Genomic DNA, 17,259 nt, shown 5'->3' on the forward strand with positions numbered 1-17,259 from the left:
GTAACTCGCCCTTTCTTGCTTATTCGCGAGGATCAGCGATCAGAGCTTCTCGATAAGTATTCAAAATGCGTAGGCTTCCCTGCAGTATTTTTGAGATGCTTCTATGAAGACTCAACAGTCTAATACTACATACCAAGCAGCGGCCTCTACACGCTCATCGCACAGCAGGAAATAAAGCGGCTTTCTTCTGTGTCTTTCGTTGTTGTCTTGTATCGGGTTAATGTTTCTTGCTTTTTTTTTCTGGCCAACGCATTAATTTCTCTGCGCCGTCACCAACTTCTTATTAGGAGGTTTCGGGATGTTTGGGAGCCTCACAAAGGTCGTGTGGATATTTTCTTCATTTTGTATGGCATACATTCCCTTCTTCACAAATTGGCTTTCATTACGGCTGCGTGCAAGAAGGTGCATATCCGCAGCGTGCTTTGTTTATTCGCATGCAAATACAATGAGAAGGTTTGTGCTACGCCACCGCGATCGCGCCCTAAACAACGTGGTCCACAGTACTCGAAGGCGGCTTTTGTGCTCCGAATTTCTATCGTAATTATATCGTTATCATAACGAACTGACTCTCAACTCGAACAATGATGACATGATTACGGTGTTGAAGGCATGATATACTCGCTAAGTAACGTAATAAATAGTATACCTGCATATGTTACAAGACTCGAAACCGAAGAAGAATTCCAAGTAGCTCTTTATTGCTTTTCAACCCTTCCAGGCGCGAAGAACAAATCCTATTCTACTCGGGATGGCGTTCTATGATTTGAAAAAAATTACTTTTACTCTCTTGTCCTGGACTGAGGACACGGCCCACTAACCAGATCGATTTAAAGGGACACTGAAGTGAATTTGTCAAGCTCCCGTTTTTGCTTGCACTGCGTAGACTGGCTCAAATTAGCACACTTTTCATCGTTTATCCGGTTGACAAATCGGTAATTATTCTACAAAGCGCGAAAGAAGAAAAACTACCATGCGCGGTTTGCGGCGGCCGCACCAACTAAGGCTGTGACGTTGAGAGGAGGGGCGCCGTGATTGGACGATGCCCAAGGTTAGCAATCACACAAGTTTAGGTTTCGGTTTCGGTTCTGTAAAACATAACCAATGGCTTTGTTGGATGGGCATTCTCAATATCTCAGTAATCATCGTACCGCGCTTCTGCCATGTTGTCGGCTGTAAAATGCACAAGATAAGCCTCCCAGGACGGCTTGTAGTCGTAGCATAGCGAGACCTACGCAGTGCATGAACGCCCTCCGCGTACCCGCAGACGCCCAAATGTCATGCGCTTTTCCCCCATATTTGGAGCTTGCCTCCCTCATGCCTGTATCGTAAAAAGCGTGTTCGCACCAGGCCAAGGGTCTGTTCATTCTGGCCTGTGCCCACTGCCTGCAAGCAGTCGGTGCTTATGGCAACAGCACGCCAACGAGAACTCGCTAGCGCGCCAGTGCCAGCCTGCGCGCGTTTTGTGAACTAGTTCGTGTAGCCATGAACGTTGCGGCCCCAAAAAAGGTGAACTCAATATAGAAAACATCGGCGGAAAACAAAAAAGTTAACTTACAAAAAAAAAAAAAAAAGCACGTACCCGCGGGGATTCCAACTCGTGACTCGCAAAACATTTGCAATGAATTTCTAGCGCCTCAGACTGCTAGGCTACGGAGCGAGACGCGAAGGTTTTGCTAATATAGGGTATATATTACAACCGGTTTACACTTTTATTTAGTTTTGGCATTTCAAGCCGCTTAGGTGACTATTTGTTGTACTGCGATCGTGCAGTAAGCGTCGCCCGAGTTTCCACAGTAGCTCACGTCTAGCAATTGCATTTCGTAGACGGAAAAGCGTTCGCAGATGCGTGGTCGTGCTGCTGACCGCTGTGCTTGTTCGCCCAGCGCAAAAAAGTGCTTCCCGCGGCCTAGTTTTACGCTGTACGGTAAAAATATCAGTTGATTTTATTTCCGTAGTACCTATATTCACTTCGCTGACTCTTCTCCCGCCTTCAAGAGGCCTTATATTTTCCTACTGTCGTACCAGTCAGCGAAGCGTCGCATGTGCAGCGCTTGTGTGAAGCGACCTTGACTTGGAGCTAGATACAGTGTACAAACAAACCAAGTAAAGAAAGGCACATTCTTCCATTCACAAACGTGTCCTGGCTTCGTTTCAACTAAGCGAACGAATTGCGACCAAGCAATTTTTTTTAACCTCCTTGATTGCGACGACCCGCCGGCGGCCGGCGGACGAAACGCTGGGCCGACTGACTCTGTCGGCCGGGGAGCCGTGCAGTAGCGCAGCCGTGGCGCAGCCAATTGCCAGCTCATCCCCTCCTGACGTCACACGAAAACGCCACAGAAAATGGGCGAGCGTAAAGAGAGGAGGACAGCGTTTTCGAATTAGTTTTTCTACTAAATAAAATCGCGTAAACGCGCCTAGAGTGGTCGAAACATGGCCTGGGGACTCCGGACTACAATTTGCGCTAGTAATCCCGCAATGTTTACATATCACTTCAGTGTCCCTTTAATTGTTAAACAATGTTTTCCCCTCCTCCCCTTACTCCTGCTCCTCCTCTTGAGTGCAGTTTTCCTATAACGCATATCCGAATATCGGGAAGATATGGCTGTGCAAAATGTTCCGAAATATCCCTCCAGGTCTTAACAAACATATATGTGTTACTATAAATTTAACGAAGACGTGACTCGTTTTGCTCAATAAACCTCCATACTGGTTAGATGTCTGGTATAGAATCAGCACGCGCGTATATACAAACTGGGTTATTTGGAACTCAACCTACAGTTTTTGCAGTCTATAGTGCATGTCGGCAAACTTTCATGCCTTGACAACGTAAAGTGATGTGACAAAACGCGTTCGAGCGTTCGGCAAGGTTGCAAAAACTGTTTTACCTTACATATGATTACCGGGGAATCGTGATGCCTTCTGCCAAAGCCGACACCCCTGAAGGCCTAGAATCTGTTTTGGTCTTCCATATTCGCTGTTGTCGGTTATTAGCAGCTGACTGTTCCTTTTGTTCGAATGCTGACATAAGAAGCTGACGCCTAGCTCAGACTCTTCGCGCTCCGCACACGACCGGCTTCGCAAGGAATGGGGTGGCGCCAGCAATGTTTCTCCCGTAGCGGTATCCAAAACTATACTTTAATTGACACCATGAGCTAGTGTATGCGATTTTAAGCCTATTATTATGATAAAAAGTTACCCACACGCCAATTCTGGTGCGGACAAGCATCAGACGTTGACCGAGCGCAAAGAAACAGCAGGGAGAGCGATCCTGAATGAAGCAGACGACAAATGCGAGAATCCCTAAGCTGACGTCACGGAGGCGCGCTTCGCAGCGCCGCCTGTGTTCGCGCTCACCGCCAATAAAGCATATTCGAATATCGGGAAGATATGGCTGTGCAAAATGTTCCGAAATATCCCTCCAGGTCTTTTACTATAAATTTAACGAAGACGTGACTCGTTTTGCTCAATAAACCTCCATACTGGTTAGATGCCTGGTATAGAATCAGCACGCGCGTATATACACACTGGGTTATTTGGAACTCAACCTACAGTTTTTGCGGTCTATAGTGCATGTCGGCAAACTTTCATGCCTTGACAACGTAAAGTGATGTGACAAAACGCGTTCGAGCGTTCGGAAAGGTTGCAAAAACTGTTTTACCTTACATATGATTACCGGAAATCGTGATGCCTTCTGCCAAAGCCGACAGCCCTAAAGGCCTAGAATTTGTTTTGGTCTTCCATTTTCGCTGTTGTCGGTTATTAGCAGCTGACTGTTCCTTTTGTTCGAATGCTTACATGAGAAGCTAACGCCTAGCTCCGACTCTTCGCGCTCCGCACTGTACCGGCTTCGCAAGGAATGGGATGGCGCCCGCAATGTTTCTGCCGTAGCGGTATCCAAAACTATACTTTACTTGACACCATGCGCTAGTGTATGCGATTTTAAGCGGGTTATTATGATAAAAAGTTACCCACACGCCAATTCTGGTGCGGACAAGCATTAGACGTTGACCGACCGCAAAGAAACAGCAGGGAGAGCGATCCTGAGTGAAGCAGACGACAAATGCGAGAATCCCTAAGCTGACGTCACGGAGGCGCGCTTCGCAGCGCCGCCTGTGTTCGCGCTCACCGCCAATACGAAACTTCCTGGCGGGACGAATATCCCTGCCAGCGGCCAAAATTCTTTCTACGTTTATTGGCGACAGATGCAGACATGTTCGCCTTGTATGGACACCAGCGCACTCGTCCCTGCCGGGGAATGAACTGGCTCACGAGGCATCCCGAGATTTCGGCAACCAGGCTGACCTCGACGGAGACATCGGGCCTACGTTCACGGGGAGCAGAGACAGGCTGGCCACGTACAGGGAGATGACGCACCACTACAGGTTGAGTCGCCTCAAGTACCCTGCACCACACTCTTCCCTCAACAGATGGCAGTCGGTTGCGTGGAGACGAATACAGTCGAACACCTTCCCCAACCCTGTTCTCTACAACCGATATTACCCAGACACGTATTCCGACAGATGCAAGTGGTGTGCAGACAAAGCCACCCTACAACACATATGGGAATGCCCACAGAAACCTGGTTCACCTAATAGAGCATTAAACATCAGGACTCAGGAGCAATGGGAGGCCGCCTTGCTCAGCTCTCACCCCGACGTACAACGACTACTCGTCCAGCTGGCGGAAGATGCCGCTAGGGCCCACGGGCTCATGGCCGCCATCTAACGGGGAAGGCTAGGTGACTTCCTCCCTGTCACCCCCTTCCTTCTACCAGTTTGGGCTCAAATAAAGTTCCTTCTCTCTCTCTCTCTCTTTCACACTCACGGTGGCACTACAGCGTCCTAAGAGACTAATAAACACAGTTCACAAACTCAGTTCAGCGTAGCGTTCTGAAGTTGCACGTGTCCACAGTTTTGAGGCCTTAAAAATACTGTAGCTCAATACTCAATTAACAGTCCAGACAACAAGTCAAATAACACAAGTCATCTCACTCAAAATTCAACCTTACGAAATCCACCGCCTCGGCAATTCCGCACCCGTACTATCTTTTTATTTGATGTTTTCTGCAGCAATCTTTCCTGTGGCATTCTCACTCTCCTTAACAAGTGTTTTCTGTCGAAGTTTCTGTTCTCGTACACTCGCCTCCTTTGCGGTGTGCATGCTCCACTAGTGTAACGCCGGCTGTACTTGAATGGTCTTCTGGGGAACGCCTCTGGTTCTCTTTTAACCCATTGCCGTGAAGCAGTTTCTGCAATCTTTCTTTGGAAGGGTTGCATAACCTTTGGCTCTGAGCTAAGTGGAGGAATGCGCTTATGTAAAGCTGACCGCCTGCAAACATGGCAGGACTTTACATAACGCCTTGTGTCACTTTGTATGTTGGGTCAAAAGAACTATTCGGTGATTCCCCTAAGAGTTTGATTTAAACTTCGGTGGCCCGCCACCACGTTTTAATTTGCTGCTGCTAAAATTGCATGTCGTAGCTCTCGCGGTACCACCAGCTGCACGGCTACTTTACCAGAATTGAACTGGCACCTTCTGTACAGCAGTCTATTTACTATTTGGAACTGATTCCGTCTCCACCGAGTTCCTACTTGCTGATAGCAGCTCCGTAGAGATGGGTCTTGTTTTTGTCGTTATTCTAGTTCACTAGGAGTTAGTGCCAATGGTTGAAAGGAGGGAACCCGCAGCATCGACTTTTCCTCGTTCAATTGGTCAATCACTGAGCAAACTACTACTGATTCAGCTTTATCTTGTTCTCTTCCCTCATAATCTTGCTGCTGACCTGCTGTCCGGATCTGTGTACACAAAACACTGCCCGCCTTGTCTTTCATCCTAAAACTGCAGTCTTCAGTCTCGTGTCCCCTCTTGTAGCAAACGTTGCACATAAGGTCTGCTTTGCCACATGCATTATTAGTTCGGCAGTCTTCTGGCAGATGTCCGACGCCATCACACAGGAAAAATTTTCTCGGCAGGAGCGAACCTGTTGGACACTTCCTTGTTTCTGGAGTGTTGGAATGGAGTCCGGGCTTCTTGTCGGTCTCAGCTTTCATCTCACCCAAATTTTCCAAACCCTGCGCTTCGACGTATGAGTCTGTCCACGCGGCCAGGTCGTCGAGAGCCTGAAGTCGTCTCTCTTTAAAAAACACGATCAAATCGGTATTGCAGCAATCCAGAAACTTCTCTACGAGGATCTTATTTCGAATGGCCTCGTAGGTCTTTTCCATGTCAGAGAGCTCCATCCATCTATCAAAGTAGTTGCTGAGCCGGGCAGCCAACTGTCGGCCTGTCTCTGCGTCTTCTGGCTTGCACTGTCTAAACTTCTGTCTAAACTCTTCTGCACTTAGTCGAAATTTTTGAAGGATAGCAGTCTTTACTTTGTCGTAGTTGGTAGATTCTGACGTTTCCATTCGCCCAAAGGTACTCAACGCCTCTCCTTCCAAGCACAAGCTCAAGGTTGAGGCCCATTCTGACCTTTCCCAGCACTGGCATGTGGCTATCCTTTCGAATCATTGAAGGTACGCTTCTATATTGTTCCGGCTTTCGTCGAATGGTGACACCAATTTCTTTGGATTGATGTTTACGGTTCGGGGTGACACATAACCTGCCCTCTCACTTCTCTGTGTTATCGGTCCATGCGAAGCGTATTCAGCAAGCTGCTCCTTAAGTTCTTGTATTTTTCGCTGTCTCTCTTCTTTCTGCCGTTCTCGTTCATCTCTCTTCTGCTTCTCTCTGGCTGCTCTTTCCGATATAGCCAACGCCTCCTCCTTCGTCAATCCTAGTGCCTCGGTAAGGGCTAACAGTTTTTCTGGATCCATAGTCAACCTGCGTGAATTGACAGTGACAATACAAAATGATGGATCCTGTCAGGCTCTCCAAAATTGTCACGTCAATTCATCAAGTGGACAGATACACAGAAAAACGTTTGTTGACGAGGACGATGTTTCGGAGCACATGTGAAGTAACGGTAAACAGTCCAAAAAGTGTTCTCTCGGTTCGAGCTCACCTAAAAGACGTGAAGGATGGCGTCACCTCACGTAACAGGAGATATCTTCCTGTTTGGTGTCGGAATCGAGGGGACTGTCGCGTCTCGTAGAGGCTTGCAGGAAGTGGGCCCAGCAGACGCCCCCAACAGCCAAGAGAGCTTAGCCCTAGTTGTAATGTGTCGCAGCGTAGCCCGAGCATCCCAGCCTGGTAGCTTAGGTAGTAACCTGAAGCCACCTGCGGAGCCTTGCCTCGTGGTCTCCCTCTATGATCGTCGCCTGGAACTCCGGTCGGTAGGCCTGAGGCGTCGTCAGGCCCCGATCACGCTGGGGTCTGTTCCTGGAGCGTAGCCTGGGCTTCTCGTCTTCCTCCTTCTCTCAACGCTTGCCTTTTTTTCTCTTCTTCTCTTCTTCCTCTTAATCCAAATGTATGTAATTCCCAGTTATTCTTCAGCACATACTCCTTCGGGGTTTTAGGCACATACTACTTCTGGGAGGGTGCTCATGACAGTGTTAGCAGCATCGACAAATACTGCCCTTAAATGGACTCGCTATGTCAAAGGATTGTGAAGAATAAAGAGCTGCGCACCAATTGATGCCGATTATCAGGTTAACGACTCGAATTATCAGGCGATATCCCCAGAGTGCATCATTACCTGCTCCTGGCCCCTGGCAGTTTATATCTACATGCCCCCATTTTACCGCGAGGTCACGGAGCGAGAACATTTTTAGAGGCGAAGCTCCTTAAGCCGTGGGTCTGTCCATCCCTTGTGTCTCGTGGTACGTGACCGCCTAGTTCGATGACTCACTCGCAGGTGGCGCTACGTGACCGCCTAGTTCGATGACTCACTCGCAGGTGGCGCTACGTGACCACCTAGTTCAATGTCTCACTCGCAGGTGGCGCTGGTGTGAGTGACGTCATGATGACGTCACTCACACGTGACTGACAATATAAAAGGCAATTGCTGTTGACGCGCTTCCTCTTTCGCAACGAGTCACCGGATGGAGGAGGTGGTTGTTGACAAGGCTGCGGAGCGGAGGGCGCGCAGGGCGGCGGCAGCGCGCGCTCGCCGACAGGATCCCGCCGTGCGCGAAAGAGAGGCCGAAGCATCTCGTCTAGAAAGTCGCGCTTAAACCGCACGTCGGCAGCTTCGGGCTGAGCTCGCTTGATGCGTTTTGCAGCCGCCTCGCTAGCTCTCAATGCATCGGGGTTTGCCTGCCGATACGAGCGCTTGCTTGCAGCCTCACGAACCCTACAACAACAACAACAAACGAACAAGAACAAAATAAAAGAACAAAATAAAAGTTGATTTGTGCAATGTACGCACACAGTCTTCCGTCTTTCTTAATGATGTAACGGGCGAACTTTCACGGAAGAGTTACGGTTACCGATGATCTCCCCCTCTCGAGCTTCGCCCCACTTATCATCATTCATTCCGTGGATATGGCGTGATTTTTTCTCCGTGCGGGACTCCTAGGAGATTCGCCTAAACAGAGTCTGCGGATGCCCATCAGGGGGAAAGTGTGAGTTTGTGCCTTTGTTAGCTTTTGTCGGAATAAATTTACGTTTACGGGTGTTTTGTAGCACGCCTGCACTGACATGCGTGTCAACAAATCGGGCTCTCTCATATTTATTATATCGCATACATAAGCAGCGCCTCCAACAAAAGATAAACCATCACGTAAACACCGTTTATTTTTGTTATTCTATATGCTTGTTGCTGCAGTTCTAGGTACCGGTTTAAGAACGTTGTACTGTAAAGAATTTTTATTTGCTGCAGAAAAATCCTGCATGCGATTAAGACGTTTTTGTTTCTGTACCAAGTATGTCGGCTTGTTAACAGCGTTTAAATATGTCTTCCTATACTTTATGTGGAAAACCACCCTAATTCGCAGGAAAAGGGATGAGATCAGGCCACCATCACTTATTTGTCTTCCAAGATACGGCTGAAGCTGACGCGCCGCATGTATTTACATTATATTTGGTTTTTCGTGCCAGCAGTTAAAGATACAAAGAAATTGCCGAGTGCGCGCACGCGAGCTCGCGCACGTACCGCGGGCGTCGCGGCCGCCTACTAACAATTAACTAACCAAAGAAAATGCCTAGCGCTCGTGCGTGCGTGTTTTGCGACGACCGCCCAGTGCACCTGTCCACGATTGTCTAGCCAAGCATACGCATTTAGGCGGGTTCGATTCCCGGCCGTGGTGGCCGCTTTTCGGATGGAGGCGAAAAGCAAAAACGCCCGTGTGTACGAGATTTCGGCGGACGTTAAAGACCCCCAGGTGGTCAAAATTAATCCGGAGCCCTCCACTACGGCACGCCTCATCGCCTGCGTCGCGTCGGCGCGTTAAACCCTACAATCAATCAATCAATACGCACTTAGGGAGATTGACCAAGACTGCGGCGACCGCAAGGCAGTTAAAAAAAACCAAGAAAATGCCGAACGCTCGTAGGTGCGTGCCTGGGGGGACCTTCCAGCGTTCCCGGCGCACGTTTGTCAAGCCAATCATACCCACTCAGGGTGATGGGCCTCCACTGCAGCATTTGCTGCAATCATGGCAACACTTGCTCTGAACGAGAAAGAGTTTAGCGTTAGCTGTAATTGTGGCTACACTTACTCGGAACGTAAGATACATGTCATAGCGTACGCCCCTCCAAGGTAATGTCTAATGATTACAACTTGCAAAAAAATTAAAGAAGCTCACACTGACGGCAACAATTATGGAGTAAAGGTCGTTGCGGCAGCGGAGAAGAAGCAAATGGGCTGCAATCGTCGGCTTAAATCTTCGTGATGGTCGTGAAGGTTGCGTACAGCTTCACTACCTTCAAGTCTTACGCGTTAGTGTGAGATTCCTTAATTTTTTTGTCAACACTTCGTTGGCAATGTTGAACAGCCCTGCCACAGAAGCGCTCGCGGGTACTACTTAGTTGTGCTTAAGAAAACGCGGGTTCAGTCTCTCGAAGTTCTTCATCTGTTACCGCGGAAAAGTCAACCGGTTCCAGCAGGTACCGCGACCGCTCATCCGGTGCCTCGGAAATCTTCGAGAGAGGACGATCGATGTGGTAAAATGTTCGCTGGCTGGTTTAGCCACCGCAACCTGTCTTTATGTTGATGGTCGCCTGATTTTGCGTAGAACTGTCTGGGATCCATGATAGCTTAAACCTTGGGGCTAAGCAACTTGCGACAATCAGCTCGCGCTTTATTTTGAGCTGTCCAAACCAAAGTATGCACCCCTACCTTTCCACGGACACAGTGGTTCTTTTTTGCACATTTTGTTTGACGGTCGTTAAAACTCTCGGTGGTGCCGTGAACATAACTTTGGACGTTGTGGTTTGCTCCTTAAATCATTGCACGTGCCAGCATTAGAGCCAGTGCGTCAACAACAGAGTACGCGGACGACGTTACCGTATGGGTCAACACAGGTAGTCCTGGGCACATACAAGACCTGCTACAACAAGCTCTCGATGCCACAGAAGCTGCCGCCGTAAGGATAGGACTAAACTGCTCCGTGGAAAAAACAGAGCTTCTGGCAGTCCATAGGCATCGATGGAAACCTCCAGAACTTCGCTTGTTATTGAACGGGCACACCATCGTGCCGGGAAAGCACATCAAGGTACTAGGACTGCCACTACAGAGTGACGGAGGAGGACACATGGCGGTGAATAACATTATCAGACAGGGAGAACAGATTCTGCACATGTTTCGGAGAATCTCTAACAAAAACAGAGGACTCCTAGAAGACGACCTCCTTCGTCTGAGAGATGCTCTGATCACGTCCAAAATCAGATATCAAATACCGTACGTCAATCTCAATAAGACTCAAGAGAACAAACTTAACACGCTTTTGCGGAAGGCCACGAAAATCGCCCTCGGCGTACCTTTGTGCGCCAGTACCAAGCTGCTACTCGACACAGGTACCATTAATACACTCCAAGAAGTATTGGCAGTCCACAGACATAACCAACTGGATCGACTGCGAAAATCCCCGCAAGGCCAGGACATTCTCCGCGCTGCGGGCTGCAACCCCTTGCGAACCCCTACCGGAGAACTGGCTATACTGCCACCAGAACTGTCGAACCTCATTCAGACAGCACCCATCCCGAGAAATATGGACAAGGAACGCAACGCAGCAAGACGACTCATCCGGGCCAAATTTTACGCGAAGAAAGCCACCAGAGACGCCCATCAGATCCATGTTTACACCGACGCGGCAGTGCAAGGATATAGCTATGGCATTGCATTCACGAGCAGTTCAGGCCAGGAAGGGACAAACCAAGGCAATGGCTATTCCGTCGAAGAAGCCGAGGCCACTGCAATAGCTTGGGCAGCCGCCTGCACTGCGACACAGCACACTCTCACCAACATATACACTGACTGCAAGAAAGTCTGCACCCTTTTAACACAAGGCTTCATTCCCAAACCGGCTTTGGAAGAGCTTAAGCACCTTAAAGGCACGATAAGGGTACACTGGGTACCGGGACACACAGGTTTGGCAGGAAACGAAAGAGCAAACCTGCTCGCCCGCGAAGAGCTTCTCCGGGCACCTGCCAACTGTGGTCAAACCCAAAAGTCCGTGACACCGCCAAAACTGCAGCTAAAAGAATACGCAGACAGCAAACGCAAATTCACTCCTCCGCACAAGGAATTGTCCAGGCAACAGCAAACCACTATAAGGCTGACGCAAACGCAAACGCTACTCACACCCGACAAAGTTTACATCTACAAAGGCTGTATGAACACTTCCCCGCCAGAGTGTGATGAATGCCACGTACCGATCAATCAAGAGCACATGTTATGGCTATGCCCCAAGGTAGATAGAAGCAGTATCCGCAGGGAGTGGCTGACTCAACCGGCCACGCTAGAGCAGCAGCTATCGTTGGCAAGCTTTGTCCAAAAGACCATAGGCACCACGCCTTCCCGGCTAGACCCCTGGAAGACCAACTAACGAGGAATTCCAGTGGCCCCCTGGAATGAGGAGGCCTTAGCCAAAAGGGCAAATAAAATTTTCTCTCTCTCTCTCAGAGTTACTCTGCCGGATGGAGAATTCATGTTCGCCTTTTTGTCGCAGCCTTGTCTGCTGTAACGTTATGGTCTTCAATTAGGCATGCAATAAAAGTTTGGCCTGAGGCTCCACGTCTTCGTAACGGAGCAACTCTACGCACGAGGGGTGCCGCCAGGCAAGCTACAATGACTCGGCTCGCCATGGGTGCCCGGCTTCAACATTGATCGGAGCCGGTGTGCAACAATACGTTAGTCGTCAAAGCGCTATGATGCGAAGGAACTGTGGTGCAATACTCCCACAAAATGCTGATACACATCGTCGCAGCAAGCATGGTAAACATCACGAAACCTTAGGTACGCTCGGTGCGTGAGAACGCTCATGGCGGCCCGTTCGACCGCCATGTGCGCACCGTCGGGCGATAGAATGTCAAAGGTCAGATTCGGCCTGTGGCTCTCAGGGATAGTTGCTGTTGCCATGAGTTCTAGCAGTCACTTCGCTTTGGGCGGTAACTGCAATATTTCAAGAATCCGAGGCTGGGAACTTGACGTGTTATTTTTACACGCTGTGAGCGCAACGCTCGCGCCCAAAGTGTCTATTGACAGACAGCAGAGCCGTCTGATGCGGCAACTTCTGCTGGACCGGCTGCCTGTAGAGAACACGTTTGCGATGAATGCGGTGCAGTCCACTTGGGCGAGGGCCTCTTCCGAGGTGCCGTCTTCTACGAGTGCGGATGGCGCATCCACATCTGCTTCTGCTCGCCTTTCGCGTTCCTCTCTTAAAGGCAAGTGTTAAGCGTCCTCCAAGATTTTGTATCCATGGTTGCACAAAAGCAGAGGTTGTAGCGGAAGGCCAATCATAGCGGGGTGAAGGACCTATCTCATTGGCATCTGCAGGCATCGTAGCGACAAGGCCGTGCGCACCCGGTGCAGCTTGCCCGATAGGCTGCGGCCCGCTGCGTGGTTATTCTTGTGCCTATGACCTTCGAGGAAGCAGGATCGGCAGAAGAGCTGGCAGATTGGCCAGATTGTAGGAATAGACACTCGAGGACAGGAAACGAGCTAGCTGGATCAGAGAACAAACTAGAGTAGAAGGTATCATAGTTAAAATAAAGAAAAAGAAATGTGCTTGGGCTGGCCATGTAGTGTGACGAACCGACAACCGGTGGACAATTAGGGTAACAGATTGGATACCAAGACATGGGTCTAGAAGAAGAGGGAGGTCATTAACCCGATGGCAGGATGAAATTAAAAAATTCCGAGCTAAACTGTAGACTCGAGCAGTGCAGGTCATTAGTAGTTGAAGTTCAGCGGGAGAGGCCTTCGTCCTGCCGTCGACTTGAGACTTGAATATGGTGATGATGGTGATGTTGATAGGAAGAGAAACAGAGCAGGGGCCTGCGGCTTTTTTGTGCTAGCTTCAGCACCCTGAATCCTTTGCATCAAAAACAGTCAAATCACCGCGATGAAACGTTTAGAGAAGGAATGCAGTTCTTTCGGCCGTTTCTTCGTGAACGTAACGAGTTACCATTACAGTACCGCTGACCCTTAACGGAACTGTGTCGTTCCTCCGTTCCTCCAAAAAGGAACTAGTTCCAGGAACGCCGTGTCTTGGAACGCCATTCGGTACAACGTGGCTTCAATTGACTGTATTTGTAACTGCAAGGTGCTTCGTTTTTTTCTAAAGCCCCTACAGTTGCACTGCCCGACTCGGATGGTCGCGGTTCTTATGTATGAATGCTAGCTCATATTGGCCACCACTTGGGAAAACCTGCCCATACAGGTTGTTGGCACTGTTGACATCGCCTCTTATGCACGTGTGCAGTTCATTGCGGAGGTTATCTAGGCTACCTTGGAGATTAGATTGAAGAGTTAACGCATATTATCCAGCAGGGTTTGGTGGTGTAGCTGAAGCTCGATATATTCATTTTGCCTTCGTGTACGAGCTTGCATGTTGACGAGACGCTTGCTTCAAGGGTAGTAATTCTCTATTCAAACGGGGTTGTAGTGCTCACCTTAAGGGATCAACCACTCACCAGTCTCACAATCAAGACCGGTTCTATCCAGGAAGCGGAAGATGTGGCGATTGCCTTGGCCATGACAGAAACCACTGCGATTACGATAATCACCGATTGCCAAGCGGCATGCAGAAGCTACGCGGCTGGAGCAGTTTCTTCAACAGCACTGCGCCTCCTGAGCAAAACCCCTCCCTCTCGCATGGTCAGAATCGTCTGGACCCCTGCCCACTCTGATCTCCCAGGCAACGACACAGCCCATGCATTGGCTCGCGCTCTCACCAACCGGGCCCCAGAGGAGGAGCACAGTCCAACGCCGATTGAGACCTTCCAGGAAATAACCGAATATTATAGATTACGTAGAAGGACCTTTCCCCCCGCCCAACGCAGTTTGTCTAAAATGTAGGAAAACACATTAAGACGAATTCAAACAAACACGTTCCCAAATCCAGTACGATTAAATCATCTTTTCCCCACACAATACTACTCGGAGTGTGCTTTTTGCGGAAATTCAGGCACCCTCTACCACATCGTCTAGGAGTGCGACCGAAACCCCGAACTTCCCCCCATTCCCAACCCTTCCCGTGAGCAGTGGGAGAGCATGTTGTCCAGCTCGAGCCTCGACGACCAGATGATCTTGGTTGACCGAGCGGACAGGAGCCAGGACAGCCCATGGACTTCCGGACTAGGAAGCCACCCCACAATTTATTTTTGCTCAATAAAGTTTCTTCTCTCTCTCTCTCTCTATTCAAACTGCTCGTCGTGCGTGGCGTTCCCAGGTGCGGTTTGAGAGATCTCACATACTGTCCTGCGTTTGGTTGCGTTGGAGTTTTTGGTCGGTTGTTCTAGATTGCTGTTTTCAATTTTGGATTTCAGGGTTTTTGTTTGTGTGACGTAAAGCGAAATTGTCCTGTCAGAGCAAGTTAATCGTCACTCTGATGCTAGAGAGCACTCGTATTAGGTCAGGGGGAGGGGGGTTAGTTCAGGAAGAATGTGCAGTGCGAGCGAGCACTAGAGCTGCTCATATTTTTGGCACCGCCCGGCTGCCTGTATTTAGATGGGTGTATGGGCTCTTCTGGATTTGGGACCCCAAGGAGGGTTTCTTGTGTAGAAGGGAGGTAGTGGCCGGTTGCAGGGTGTTCCCCTCCTCTGGGTCATTGGGTTGTTTTTGCTAGGAGGGTTGGGCGTGCTGCTGTTCTTTCTCGGGGTTACAAGCTTGAACGTAGGTTTCGGGGCGCCTTCGGTGTTGGAAACGGCGGGGAAGTACGTTGCACCGGTGTTGTGTGGGCCTCCTTAAACGATGCACCTGGGGGACAGAGTTTGTTATCGTCGGGGTTTAGGTTCTACACTTGGGAAATCTCGAGGATTACCAGCAATAACACCAACAACGACGCCTGATGTGAACAAAAGCCGCCAGCGCGCACGCGCGCGCGTCTGTGAGAGAGAGTGTTAGTGCGTGCATGCGCGTGCAGCGGCGGCGCTACGGGGCCCAGTTAGAACCCAATTAAGCGGACGGACGACAGAGAACGTTGGCGTTTGCGTGTACGGATGTGCGCAGTGTCCGGGATGAGCAACGCAATGGCGACAGGAGGGAGTTTACGACATCCTGGGCATGACATCCCGAGCGTTAGTTCTGGTGTCGGGGGGGTTCTGTAAAGGGGCATATCTGTTGTTACGCACCGGGAACCGGCCGCTACAGGTCATGGCTAACCGTTTTGGTCCGCGTCAATTTTTCTTCTCCAGGTTGCACTGGTCGATATGCTGACTGCTATAGGCATTAAACCCGATGGCATTCTCGGACATTCTACGGGCGAGGTAGGTGCTTCGTACGCGGACGGAGGATTTACCGCTGAGGAGGCTGTACTTTGCGCTTATTGGAGAGGCCGCTGCGTCGAGGTGGTGGAGCTTCCAAAGGGAGCTATGGCCGCCGTTGGTAGGTGGACCATTCCTTCTTTAGTTTGGTTGATCAGGCTTACCAGTATTTGTACCACCAATAGCCTAGCTGGTTGCTTTCTTATAAGCCTTTTTTATATCTTTAGTTAACGTGGCTACTGATGTTGTAAAGCACCCAATAGTCAGAAAATGCAGAGACGTTTGGTCTGAAAACAAGGTTTGGTTCTCTAATGTGCCATGTTAATGGGGATGCTATTTACAACTATCGGGCGCTCTTCTTTTGTGCGCGGGACAGGATTGGCGGAAGTACTTTGTTTCTTGTACTTACACGATGACGCAAAAACCTACAGAAAGAGTGGAGAATTCGCTGTACGACTGATAAATTCACAAAAAATGTGTTAAGCGTAAAAAAAGGCTAGCAATCTTCCATTGCGCAATATTATAACATGTGAACGTACGTCCTCTAACCGTGTCACATGCTTTCTCGTTTTTGTTGGCGTTTTGTTTAACATTACACAGCAGAGCGTCAATTGTAACTTACTCTGGAAGCAGTGATTTCGACCATACATGTGCCACAACTCATTCTTTCCTTTGTTCTTTTATTTGACCAATGGTGTTTACTGAATGCTTATAGCTATTCTGTGCCTCTTGACGATTCAAACCCTACTGTGTCTGCAAGTGTTTATTTCGTAGTTACTACACCGTCTCCCCCAGATTTTTTATGGTGCTATAAGTCGGCCAAACGTGGACATTGTAGACCCTGGTAGCGCCGCGTATGATCGAGCAGTGGCCGGATGGTACAGATGCATCCGCAATGAAAGGGGAACGAAAAAGTGGGCTGCCGATTACAATACTCCCTAATACAAAATTTGAACGCAGTGCAAAATGCGGTCATATCGGCGACGGCGCATAGCCGCGGCTTCTGTGGAAGTAATTGCGCCATCAACGAATAGAAGGCAGCGCGCTATTCCAGCGTTATCTCACAGCGTATAGCCGGCGCCGAGCATGTTTAGCGCGGCCGCGGCATACCGCCGTACTCCTCACACTTTTGTCATACCTTCCTCCTTTGATTACCTGAACGCGCTGTCTCGGCTATCTTAGGTGTCCTCTTCGTTCGCTCGGTTACGGTGATCCAGATGGCGACGAGAAACCGCAGGAAGGGGCACTTATGAGCTGCGCTCTAAAATCCCAAGGATTAAGGAAGACAACGCTCCCTCGCGTACTCGTGTCCTTTTGAAAGACAGGCTGTCATTGTGCGTGAAGCAGCAGCGGAGCGACTGCGGGGTGTACCGTCTGTTAGCATGAAGATGCGGCGATGGAGGGAAAAATCATTCGTGGCGAGGTAAACTAACTGATTGTTATCGGGGT

The 17,259-nt window shown here is 49.5% G+C and overlaps 1 protein-coding gene across 1 annotated transcript in view; it reads left to right on the forward strand.

The window, feature by feature from the left end:
- Positions 1-17,259, forward strand: part of LOC144147137 (fatty acid synthase-like) — a 243,513-nt gene that overhangs the window by 12,425 nt on the left and 213,829 nt on the right. Inside the window, exon 3 of the mRNA XM_077679209.1 lies at positions 15,742-15,931. Coding sequence (XP_077535335.1) covers positions 15,742-15,931 — 190 coding nt within the window. The remainder of the gene's footprint in view (positions 1-15,741; positions 15,932-17,259) is intronic.

The sequence above is a fragment of the Haemaphysalis longicornis genome, unplaced genomic scaffold (genome assembly GCF_048455015.1).
Source record: "Haemaphysalis longicornis isolate Haplotype H1 unplaced genomic scaffold, Haemaphysalis longicornis Haplotype H1 scaffold_7, whole genome shotgun sequence".
Classification (NCBI taxonomy): Eukaryota; Metazoa; Arthropoda; class Arachnida; order Ixodida; family Ixodidae; genus Haemaphysalis; species Haemaphysalis longicornis.